The sequence below is a fragment of the Exophiala bonariae genome, assembly GCF_035927105.1.
Source record: "Exophiala bonariae strain CCFEE 5792 chromosome Unknown scaffold_10, whole genome shotgun sequence".
Taxonomy (NCBI): domain Eukaryota; kingdom Fungi; phylum Ascomycota; class Eurotiomycetes; order Chaetothyriales; family Herpotrichiellaceae; genus Exophiala; species Exophiala bonariae.
In genome coordinates this window covers 204,112-216,117 of record NW_027042485.1, presented here as the reverse complement: position 1 = coordinate 216,117, position 12,006 = coordinate 204,112, and the positions used below count along the sequence as shown (strand labels likewise).

Sequence of the window (12,006 nt, the reverse complement as noted above, 5' to 3'; positions counted from 1 at the left end):
CTGCTCCATCATGAGGGTCTATGCCAGAAAGGAGGGCCAGAGTCGACAGTTGATCCGACGACGAGCGAAGATGATTGAGCAATTCATCTATTGTATTATTGTGTGTGTACCTGGACAACAAAGAGCGAATCAATTTTTTCATTTTCTACTTCAGCTTGGTTCAAACAGGGAGGCTAGGGTTTATTTGTTTAGCAAAAGGCACCAAGTACGATACCCCCGAAGACTGGAGTGAAGGAACGGCCCAAGACGATGAAACAACACCACGTCGTCAGTGCCCAATCATTTGAAGTATGGGTTTTGTTTGAAAGTCAGAAATACCGACGTAGGTACCAAAAAATGTGAAATGGTTGATTCAGCAAAAGAATTTGTGTTTCCATGTAGAGAATTGTGTGTGTGTGTCTGTGTGTGCAGGATATGCAAGTAATCAACCCAAATCCCCCACCGGGATTGAGTGAGCGGCTGTAGTTTGAGGCTGAGGCTGAATAACCACACTACCACCTTGTATTTCCCTCTACGACTACGAGTAAGATCAAATAACGTACCGCACAATTTATTATTATCATCATTGCTGTGCCGCATACCTGATGCAGGACGGGGTGACCTCAGTAGAGTTTCAGGGGTGCACAAGTGGGTTTGGTCACTCGTAGCATGTTTGGGCCTTCAAGTTCCCCATGTGCCAGTGTGCCAGTTGTGTGTAGACAGCGTGTTAACTAAATATACCGAACTTCACCAATTACCCGTGTCCGTACACTCTTCTACCAATTCCACCTCTACCTGCCATTCACTTGCCACTGACTCCCTGATTGATGGTGTTATAATCTTACATCTCTTCCCGAAACCTGACAGCTCTTCGAGAGATTTCCCATTCTTTCGCAATCTGCCCCACGCACGCACACATACGAAGTCCACACCTGTCCTCGCTTCCTTTCCCTCTTCCTACTCAGCATTGTGACCTTTTTGCACAACCGAGCTTGTTAGGACCCCCAAGAGACAAAGAGACCACAATCGACCTTCACCACTTCCACCTCCGCCTTCGTCTTTGAATACTTCGAACCTTCGCTTCGATCGTCACGTTCCCCCAGTTCGAGCCAAAACATGGCGCAGATACGTGGTACCGCAGGTTACAACCTGGGTCTCAACAACCAGTTCTCCTCCGCTCGAAGCCAGGATGCTACCGGCGACCCGAGTCCTTTAGACCAGATCCGAGAACAAACGAGCAAAATTGAAGACTGGCTGACCAGCGTGGGCGAACCTCTAAAGCCGTGAGTTTCCCTGCCATTTTACATCAAGAGCCAAGGACACATTGGCTGGTGGGGGAACTTCAAGAGACTGACTGTCGGTGCGATGTGATTAGATATCTTCCGGCCATAGGACGGTTTCTCATCGTCGTCACATTTCTCGAAGACGCTCTCCGGATCATCACGCAATGGGGCGATCAGCTCACCTATCTCAGGGATTTCAGACACAGTAAGCTCAAACCACAACAGACGTCCGCGAGTCGAGATACTGATGCTACATGTTTTGAATAGTCCCTTGGGGAATCACGCATCTATTCCTGATCTTCAACGTTATCGTCATGTCTTCATGCTCGACCTTGGTCATCATGCGCCGCTACAGTGAATATGCCGTCGGCGGCCTCCTCGCCGTCGTGGTCGTCCAAGCTCTCGGCTACGGGTTGATTTTCGACCTCAACTTCTTCCTCCGCAACCTTTCCGTCATCGGTGGCCTCCTCATGGTTCTGGGAGACAGCTTTGTCAAGAAAAGCCGCGTCTTTGCTGGTCTACCGACCATTGACGAGAAGGACAAGAAGATGTACATCCAACTCGGTGGACGAGTCCTCCTCATCTTCCTCTTCATCGGATTCGTCTTCGCCGGAGACTGGAGCATCTGGCGAGTCTTGGTCATTCTGGTGGGTTTCGTTGCCTGTGTCATGGTGGTTGTTGGCTTCAAGGCCAAGCTCAGTGCCATCATCTTGGTTCTACTTCTCAGCATATTCAACGTCCTCGTCAACAACTTCTGGACGGTATGTTCGCTACTTTCCCTTACCGCTTTTTGGGGCTTTGATACTAAAGTCTTGATCTAGCTGCACAAAAACCACCCTCACAAGGACTTCGCCAAGTACGACTTCTTCCAGATTCTTTCCATTATGGGTGGACTTTTGCTTTTGGTCAACATGGGACCTGGTCAACTGAGTGTCGACGAGAAGAAGAAGGTCTACTAAACAACAAATTGCTCGGAACTTGACCCACCAAATCACTACCTTTGCTTTTTCCCCAGGAAAAAGAACCCTTGCATAATGATGAGCATGAGAACAATGCAGAACACGAGCATCACGGGCTGTCAGTGGGGATGTATTCTAAAGGGAAATGATAGTGCCGAGCCCACAATCAAGACTGGAGTTTGTTCTTTGAAAGGCACTTTCCAAAACCAGGTCTGGCCTATGAATGAGATAGGCTTGCGATTATCGGCGCTATGAGGCATGCTTGGAAGAATGCCCCATGTGGATATGATGAATAGGTCCCCCTCCCCAAAATGCAGATTATTGCATGGGGACTCGCACAGCAGATCTAGGAGAACTATATCAAAACCTGGACTAAGTTATATTTTGTTTTTGTCTACATCCAGAAGTACTGCTCCGTACTCCTTGGAACGGCTTCCTTATCGTATTGATGAACTCTACTACCTAGGTCGATCTGAAAGCTACCTTAGTATCGAGAATCTATATTGATGCCAAGGATAAACAGGGAGACACGATTATCCGTCATCTCGATGACATTAGCTGATTGGAGGACAACCAGGCAGGTACCCAACATTGTACATCAATTCCTTTGCCCTTTCACAACCTCATAATTCGAAATCCTTCAAACTGGTCGTCGGAGGCCACCGATGATTTGCATCATCCCAGTTTACAATCCTACACTCGTCCTCCACACTTTCTCCACAGCATCGTAACGAATTCAAGTTTGATGTGACCTTGTCAATCCATCTCGTCCTAATTCCAACACTCCGATTGCTTCTCAACCCCACTTCGAACCGACCTTTAATTCACTGCGTTTGGACAAGGTTCCTTATCTCTCATTTGTCTTGGCCAGGCTGCTCAAAGCAGAAGCCATCTCACTTATTTAACCAATTCCGAGATTCACCATACCACTTGCAGTACTAAGACGGCATACCAACCAGCAAAATGGCGCCCAAAAATCGTGTCATCATTGACACTGATCCTGGTGTTGACGACGTCCTTGCCATCCTCTACGCATTGGCAGCCAAGGCCGAAGATCTTGAAGTGATTCTCATTTCGCTGACATTTGGCAACGTTGATGTGAGATCGTGTCTACGCAATGTTGTGGCCATCTTCCACATTCTGGAGAAGGAACTCAAATGGCGGAAGGAACAAGGCAAACCACTTGGATTCGAAGGAATTACCAAATATAAGCCAATCGTTGCCATTGGTGCCGAGGAACCTCTACAGGACCGGATTGAGAGCGCGGATTATTTCCACGGCATCGATGGCCTGGCGGGTACGCATTCGAGCCATCCACATTTTTCACCAGAGGAAAGCTGGAAGAAGTTGTTTGAACAGCCACCGGCCGACCCAAATCTCACGAAATTGGCAAAGGAAGAGGTCGATCTTGAAGAACCAACCGAGTCATTTGTCCCGTCTCTCGTACCTGCTCACCAAGAAATCCTTCGTATCCTGAAAGAAAACGAACCAGACACAATCACATTGATCTCCATTGGACCCCTGACGAACTTCGCATTAGCCGCCGCCGAGGATCCGGAGACATTCCTGCGTTGTAAGGAAGTCGTCACCATGGGTGGCACCGTCGATGGCATTGGCAATGTCACTCCCGTTGCGGAATTCAACGTCTACGCCGACCCCTATGCCGCGGCACGCGTGTACGCGCTCAGCTCACCGATCCCAGCCTCCACCATGCCCGTCGCAACCAAAGGCGAGCGGTCATTCGATCTCGCCAGTTACCCGACACAGCTTCCGCGACCACTCAAACTGACACTCATGTCGCTGGACATCACCGAATTCCACATGCTCAGCCGCGGGCTATTCACCAGCCAAGCGTCATCTCTCGCCGAGCAAGGCAGCCCACTGGCGCAGTGGATGACGGCGTTCATGACGCCGATGCTCGACAAGATGGAGCGACTGCACATCGGGCACGAAGGCGAAGGCGCCGCCCTGGCGCTTCACGACCCGCTGTGCATCTGGTACGTGCTGACGCAGGACGACGCGCGCTGGAAACCCAGCAGCCGCAGCCCAGAGGACATCCGCATCGAGACGGCCGGCCAGTGGACCAGAGGCATGACCGTCGGCGACAAGCGCGCTCGCAAGCGCCGCAATAGCGACGGCGAAGTGCCCCATGACCGTGGCAATTGGCTCGGCAATCGCAGTGGCAATAGAGTCTTCCGCATGTTGGAGAGTCCCGGTCGGGATGTTGCTGGCAAGGTGCTTATTGAGACGATTCTGGGGAACTAACTAGCAAGTTTTGATTGAGAGGGCGGCTGACGAATGGGATGGGATGGTGGGTTCGAAGTGGGAAGGGTGGCATTCATGAGCTGTATGACGATATGAGAGTGGAATGCCCTTAGGGGTCAATGATAAAATATCATTAACTGGAATCGAGCGGCGATCCTATCGCTAGTGCTCGAGTGATGAGTCTGATGCGCACCAATGGAAAACCCAAAAAAAAACAACCGTAATTCTACTCCATCTCCATCCCGCCCTTCAACCAATCCTCCCAAAAGCATTAGATACCACCCAACTCAAGCCTTCGACTGCCTAGCCCCTCCCGCTCCACCCGCCGCCGCCGCAGCAGCAGCGCGCTCCATCGCAGCCTTCATAGGCGGAAACAAGCCCGGCCCCTCAGGAGTCATGGCCTTCCTCCAATCCAGGCCCTGATCCCCCTTCTCCATAGCTGTACGATACGCAACCCTCTCCGCGACACGGCCCAACCAGGCCAGAATACCGTGATACGGCGCCAAATCCCACGGCACAAACTGCCGCATGGTGGTGACACACCACACGGTCAGGACGTCGGCGGCGGTGAACTCGTCACCGACGAGCCACGCCCCCGTCTCCGCCAGCCGTGCGTCCAGCTGGCCCAGCGCGCGCTCGATCCGCTCCTTGGCCCCGGCGGAGCGCGGGTTCGCGCCGGTGGGGTCGAGCCCCGTCGCGATGATCTGTCGGCCTAGTGCGGGCTGGAGCGTGCCGTTCGCGAAGTGCAGCCAGAACAGGTACGCGTGGTAGTTCTCCGCTCCCGGGCGGACGGTTAGGTGGCCGGATGGGTTGTATAAGGGGGAGAGAAGGTATTCTGCGATCGCGCCCGTTTCGCTGATGTTGAAGGGTTGGCCTGAGGGGGTGGTGGACGAGAGCACCGGTGCCGAGCCTTGTGGTGTCAGTACTGTGAGTGATGGGGGTGAGAAGACCGGGTTGCGTGTGTGCAGTTCCAGCGTGTAGGGGAGGGAGAGTTCTTCCGCGAGCCAGATGATGCGTTCCGATTGCCCGACGTGCAGGTGGTGGATTGTGAATGGTGGTCCTGGGGGGGCCATGTTGGATGTTTTTGTGCTTTGAGACTGTTGGTGTTGGTGTTGATATCTTGTGGTTCGATATTATTCAGCAGTCAATGCGTCGAGTCGCGTGAAGAGTCATCCCGGACGGAAGAAACAGATCTTTATATATGTATACCTCATACCAGTGGCAAGCGTGAGATGATATAGCGGGGGAAACCCCCTAGGTTAGCATCGGCCGGAAGTTTATCACGCTTCGACAAGATACACCTCGGCAGTGCCAGGTTTGAAGCCTCGACGTCACCATTCACCTTGTTGATAATGTAAGCAGGCCTGTTGACTTCGAGTCTCTCATTCACCGCTGTCCAATGGTAGTATATAGGAGGGTTCAACATAGACCTATCTGGATCATTTGGAGTCTTGATTGTTGGTCACTTCGGCCGTAGGTGAGTGATTGGACGCACTGTGACCATGAATTCCGGAGACGAGAACGAGAAGACGCATACTTGGGTGCCTGAAATCTCAATGCAGGTACCGACTCACTAGCAGTGATATAAGTTACGGGTGCCTGAAGTTGTCGAATGACTTAGAGCTCAAGCTTCAGGCGTTGGCATCGGGCTTAACGGCTAACAATGGGGCAAAGTCCAACCCGTTATCCAGGGAATCTGATCGCCCTCCCGAAGTGTCCTCGACAGCATGAGTACGGCCATAGCTTCAGTACTATCTTATACTGTTAGACCACCATAGATTTATCTACAGAACACATCTCAAGCTAAGCAAATCGGGAATATGGGCACTTTGTCACAGATGACAAAGTGGTTCTGGAGCCGCGTTGGGGCAGGATTGCTCGCTTAAGATGAGATCGCGGTTTCGTGTCGAGGTTTAGGCGACGGGTTGGGCCACTGGTTCTTCATTTTCTACGAGGTGCTCTGGGGCCAGAAACCCATCAGAAGGGATTTCGAAACCGCAGAACACGAGCTGGGAAGATTACCTAACTCCTTAGTCTTGCACTTATACTCCTGAGAGTTTCTGAATACCTCGTCCCGGCAATAATACTGACTGCTCGGGCTACATTGTCCAGAAGGAACCTTTGAGTTTCATTGCAGAAGTGGTATGAATAGTCCTTCAATATGCGAAACAGCACTATGTATCCCCGATCCTGTTGTCTATGAATACCTCAGACCTAAATCCTCAGTCCACTTCGCTAGAAGCAAGTACAAGGCTGAAATTAGAACACCTCGTATTCTGTCGTTTCAATCCACTCATCCAGACAAATCCACCACGACCTCCTCTATTCGCCTGGCTAGTAATTTCGCGCTTTGCTCAGAAAATTATCATGATGCGGGAATGCATCAGGTCAGGAAGGATTGTAAGCTGACAGCAATTCCATCCAAGGCAGCCATAGACCTATAACATAGACGCACAAACAGAGCATTCCCCAGTTTCATCACGTTTGATATCGCAGCATGTACCAGATAGGGAAATGCAGCAGTGGATGTTGGGGGATTCGCCAAGAGAGAATAAGCGATCCAAGTTCAGGAGGATCGAGGCATTCTCCCTGTTTCGAATATCCTGCGAACCTTATTAGCACCGCCGATGCACTACAATTGGTGGACAAAGCCTTGACCCCCATATCGCCAGCCTGAGGGAGATTCATGAATGGGGTCTTCTTTCCAGATTTCGAGGCTCAGCCCTGCCCAGGAGGATTCCGCACCCTAGAATACCGCCTACCTGCCCGATTTAGCATTGCGTCAACATCTTTCCCCCAGGATGGCTGTTTGGGATAACCGCATATATGTTCCAGAGTAGGAAATTCGGTGGTCACCACCGGATTCGTTGTGGGTTAGGTGAGACACCGTCGAACATACCCATCGGCAATTTCAGGAGTGGACTTCATCAGTGGTAGGTCTGCTATAAGAATACAAGAATGCTTCCAGAGCCGACGACATGTGAACTACCAGTCCAGAACAGCAGTCGACTGCTTTTCTCATCCTTTGCTCTTTCCTTGCATATCTTTCCTTTGGTTACCGCACACTCCCTAGCATCGAACTGCACTTACAAGCGCCGGATCGCACAACGTCTGAAACGATATACACGCTCTTTTCTTCTTACATAACGAACCCGGCGTCCACCTCAAAATGTCTGCTCTTCTCGGTCTCACCGTCGCTGCTCTCGCCGCCAGCGTCCATGCAAATCCAATCCCAAATCCACAGGACGTCACTGTCATTGGCGTCAGTACCACCAGTGGAGATCCAGCAGCGCGTGCTGAGCTGGTCTGTGGCTTGTCCCTTACCGATCCGATTTCCTGGGACAATACCGGAGCAGCGGTCTTCCTAGACCAACAGCTCAAGGATCATGGAGCAGGTCGGTTGACATTCGCAGCTTTCATATGATGGATCGATGATTGCCCATGCTGACCACCACCTCTGCACAGATGACTGGTTGCGAAACCTTGATTCCCGCACAACAGGTGCTGGAAACCTGCCATCGAATCTTGACTGCAAACCACTTGGTGGAAACACTTGCCGGGCTGCCACGAGTGCATGCCCGAACTTCACTCCTCCTGAGCGTAAGCTTTCTCAAACTCCACAGCACTTCCAAGCTATGGATCGAGAACTGACCTTCGATCATATCAGTGTTCTACATCCGAAGCGCAGCCACCAACGCCCACGATTTCTTCACCCGTGCACACGAGAAATTGCAAGATGTAGCCATCGAAAACATCCTGTCGATCGACAAGATCATCTCCGACTTCAACCCCAATTCAGAATCCGGGCAAGCAGACATGCTTCAAGCGATCGGAGCGGCATTCGGCATTGCAGAAAAACTGATCGGAGTCTCCAGCCCCGGTTTGGCCAATGGCGCAGCGATCATCGGAGGGATCTTCGGTCTCGCTGGCTCGCTTCCCGGCCCGGAGCAGGTCGACCTCGGTGCTTTGAAAGTCACCGTTCAAGACCAGCTGAGGAATCTCTTCACTCAAACGAACGATAGACTCACCAAACTCAACTCGAAGCTTTTCGGTGGCAGCGATGACATCGATATCCAGGAGCTGGTCAATTTCGTGGCAGGTGCCCGTGGTGGACAAGCGCCGTCCAATCTAGACCCGATCTCTCAGGTGTTTGCCGGCGGCAGTTTCCTCGTCCCACCTTCCGACTCGTCGCTTGATGCGGGTCTCGATGCTGGGATGAAGAACGTGAAGCTGGGTATCGTCGGAACTGTCTTGAGGGGCATGAATTACTATGTCTTCGTCGACACGTCTCGTGACCAGAATGCCTGCAACGGAATCACCGGGTCGCGCTGGATCGACAATGTAAGTTCGATCACTTCCCCTTTCCCTGTTCCTTGATCATCATCCTCGCCCAAGCACAGATACTGGAAGATGACACTGACACAACCAACCCACCAGGAATGCTACACGCTCGAGCGCCGCCTGAAGCCCGTCAACGCTGGTGACCCCGACACCGAGCCCCTGCCCAAGGAGATGATGCTCAAGTTCGACTCGGCCGAAGACGGGTACAACCTCGACTTGAACGTCTTCTACTCCAACATTCGAGACTGCAATAACGACAAGCCGGCCCAGGCTGTCGACCTGAACAATCAGTTCTCGCATTGCTTCTTCAGCGTCCCGTTCATCAAGGCCGATAAGCTGGTCTGTTTGGCCATGTTCAGCCCGGATAAGGATAAGTTGCCTGAGGGTTTGAATCTCAATGATTCTGGTTGCGATCCTCAGTTTGCTGCTGGGACGGGGTCGAATTAGAGGAATGGGCTAGCGGGAAATCTTGTGTTGGGATGGGATGGGATGGCTAGGATGGATATGTGGTGAGAGAATTGCCTATGTAGTGAGCGGGACGATTCGATTGATACCTAGAGAATGGAGATTCAATTCGACTCAAGAGCGCAGTTCTATCCTCCACTTCACTTCACTTCGCTTCCACTCGCACCCCCCGAAGCAAGCTCAACGGTGAAGTGACGCTCGGCTAGCCTTCCCCCCAGGTCACCATCATTCACTCCCCAGGCCCAACAAGCATATATTTTTCAGATTCCCCATTCCTGTCACCAAATCAATGATTGACCCTATAACACTGCTGGCTGAGGTTTGGCGTAGGCCGTAGCGTGGTTGGTAGGGGAGCCTTTGCAGGATATGGATTGGGTCTACAGTTAGTGGTCCGTCTCCCCCATTATGTTGACTGGGGGCCCCAGTCAGCGTAACGGGCAAAAATGCCTAGGTAAAGTAGACGCGTAGTCTCCTGCCATCTTTTTCTTTTTTGGTCGTTGTTGTCTAGGGGTTCGAATCCTCGTGGCGACGGTGTTTTTTCTTTTTTTGGGTGGTGTCCAGTCTTCCCCTTGTTCTTCATCCCGAGGTGATCGATTACAGGGATGGACTCGCAGTGAATAGACTGTAGTGACAATTTTATTAAGCAGGTTGGTTCTCAATGTCGATGGCCTTGTGTAAGGGATAGGGTCTGGGGACTTGAGATAGGGTTCTGCAGGGCTTCGATCTTGGTATTCGTAGTTGTTGTCATTGCGGAGACCGCCCCTAACAACACTGCGACCTCGTCCACTGCTACCTTACATCGCAGCCTCAGGGCCTGGTGTCGTCGCAGCTTTCAGAATCTGTAGCCTCGCACCATTGACAAAAGCACCATGCATTTCTTCAGGCATTCCACTCGCCGATTTGAGTGCGTCAAATGCCTTCTCCAGAGCCCGCCAACCAGCATACCGTCTCTCACCCCACGGATCATCCTTACTGGCCTGCTCATCTTCGGAGCGTGTTCGAACAGTCCATCCATGCAAATCGTCTGCGATTGCAATCTTTGCTTCCGACGCGTCATCTGAAGCTTCGTTTCCACCTGTAGTAAGAGAGTTGACTCGATATTCCTCCCACGGCTCTTTCCCGTTCGCAAAGGTGATCCACCTCCTAGCTGTCTCGCGTGCTTGTCGTTCTAGCCACTTGTCTCGACGTGTTGGATATCGATCCAGCAATGTCAAAAAGAGGAAGAGAATCTCCACGAAATGGTGGCCTGCTGCGAAGCTGTGTGTGTTGCCCGCGAAGGGGTTGGAGAGGGCGATGGAGTAACGATATACCGTTCTTTGCTTGAGAGTTGTTTCACGACGTGCACCCGAAGATGACGTTCGTGCGAGCGTGGTTGCAAGCTTGTCGATAGGTGCAGAAAAGAGTAGGTCGCCAATGAAGTACGATAACTGGAGTAAGAAGCGGTTGGGGTCGATCTCCCCAGAAAGAGGCATGTCGTATGTTTCGAGGAGTTCCTGGGCAATTGTCTCCCCAAAGATGGAGATGATGGCGCCCACGAAGACTTTGGGTTCGCATTGCTTGAGAAGCTCCAATATAGTTTGACCTTCCCAGAGATCGTCTCCAATCATCACATCGCCCAACCAGTCATTTGCTGGAGCGAGATCGAACTGATTCTCAACTGTCGGGATGCCTCTGGTGAACAACGAGTTTTGCGTTTCTACCCCAGGGATATCACCAACGAAGGGGAGGGTGTGCGTGCCTTGGACGTCAGCAAGGGCTGCCGCGTCGACCTTGCGCAGTTGATCAAGTCGCTCAGCAGGAGTTGTGCCTTGAATGCCGAACTTTGTCAAAAGAGCTTGATACTCAGCCTCTTTGGCGATGAAGGGCAGATCTCCCAGAACAACGCCAGACTGTAATATGGCACGGTCGAACATTCTTTTATCCGACCCTATGATGTGGTACAGGGTAAATATGCTCCCAGCAGACTCGCCAAAAGCAGTGATATTTGAGGCGTCACCACCAAATCCACCCATAAATTTATGGATCCATGTAAATGCATTTCTTTGATCCTGGATGGTGAGATTGAAGGGACCATGTGGACTGGTTGGGTCCAATGTGTATTCCTCGAGCATGTCTTGACAGACCAGGCTCCCAAGCCAGTTCAAGCGATAGCCGATATTGACAATGATGACTGGTTGGGAAATCGAGTGGGCAAAGGCTGCCAGCGGGCCGTTGTTGTGCAAGCCATCAACGTGACCACAGCCATCCTGTGCGGCACCCCCATGGACGTAGACCATGACCGGTAAGGCTTTGTCCGTCTGATGTGTCAATTGAGATACAGGTACCGAAATGGAGACGGTGAGACAAGTGAACTCATCGAAGTCCAATAGTTCATCATCTGGGAGCTTACCACCCTGTGGAGCAAACCAGGCTGGCTTTGTGGCCCCTGGTTGGGGACATGCTGCACCAAAGTGTGTGAAATCTCTGTGAGGTCTGTTATCGAACGTAGATGGGATCTCGGTCAGGGGTACTGATGGCAGAAATCTTTTGGGTACTGTGGCATAAGGAATGGAGCGGAACTGGACAATAGCCGAACCAGGAACATGAGGGTATTCAATCAACCTCCCCTTAAGGTCGCCCAGCTGTGCATGGGTAAAAGCATGGACTGGGCCTTGATATGGAAGCTTGATTGAGCTAGAGGACGCCATTGAGGTAGGGATTTTGCCAAAATACTA

The 12,006-nt window shown here is 51.6% G+C and overlaps 5 protein-coding genes across 5 annotated transcripts; 3 read left to right on the top strand and 2 right to left on the bottom strand.

The window, feature by feature from the left end:
- Window positions 1-1,095: 1,095 nt before the first annotated feature.
- Window positions 1,096-2,221, top strand: LTR84_001352 (uncharacterized protein; the record flags this gene model as incomplete). Its single annotated transcript, XM_064844976.1, has 4 exons — window positions 1,096-1,262; window positions 1,355-1,467; window positions 1,530-2,023; window positions 2,084-2,221. 4 exons carry the CDS (start codon window positions 1,096-1,098, stop codon window positions 2,219-2,221), a joined length of 912 nt encoding a protein of 303 aa, XP_064707234.1.
- A 963-nt stretch (window positions 2,222-3,184) lies between these two features.
- On the top strand, window positions 3,185-4,486 carry LTR84_001351 (uncharacterized protein; the record flags this gene model as incomplete). The annotated part of the gene is made up of 1 exon (XM_064844975.1): window positions 3,185-4,486. One exon carries the CDS (start codon window positions 3,185-3,187, stop codon window positions 4,484-4,486), a length of 1,302 nt encoding a protein of 433 aa, XP_064707233.1.
- Window positions 4,487-4,773: 287 nt separating this feature from the next.
- LTR84_001350 (uncharacterized protein) lies at window positions 4,774-5,559 on the bottom strand (the record flags this gene model as incomplete). Its single annotated transcript, XM_064844974.1, has 1 exon — window positions 4,774-5,559. One exon carries the CDS (start codon window positions 5,557-5,559, stop codon window positions 4,774-4,776), a length of 786 nt encoding a protein of 261 aa, XP_064707232.1.
- A 2,096-nt stretch (window positions 5,560-7,655) lies between these two features.
- Window positions 7,656-9,274, top strand: LTR84_001349 (uncharacterized protein; the record flags this gene model as incomplete). Its single annotated transcript, XM_064844973.1, has 4 exons — window positions 7,656-7,881; window positions 7,952-8,086; window positions 8,154-8,827; window positions 8,924-9,274. The coding sequence occupies 4 exons, from the start codon at window positions 7,656-7,658 to the stop codon at window positions 9,272-9,274; spliced, it is 1,386 nt and encodes a 461-aa protein (XP_064707231.1).
- An 812-nt stretch (window positions 9,275-10,086) lies between these two features.
- Window positions 10,087-11,979, bottom strand: LTR84_001348 (uncharacterized protein; the record flags this gene model as incomplete). The annotated part of the gene is made up of 1 exon (XM_064844972.1): window positions 10,087-11,979. The coding sequence occupies one exon, from the start codon at window positions 11,977-11,979 to the stop codon at window positions 10,087-10,089; it is 1,893 nt and encodes a 630-aa protein (XP_064707230.1).
- Window positions 11,980-12,006: the final 27 nt, after the last annotated feature.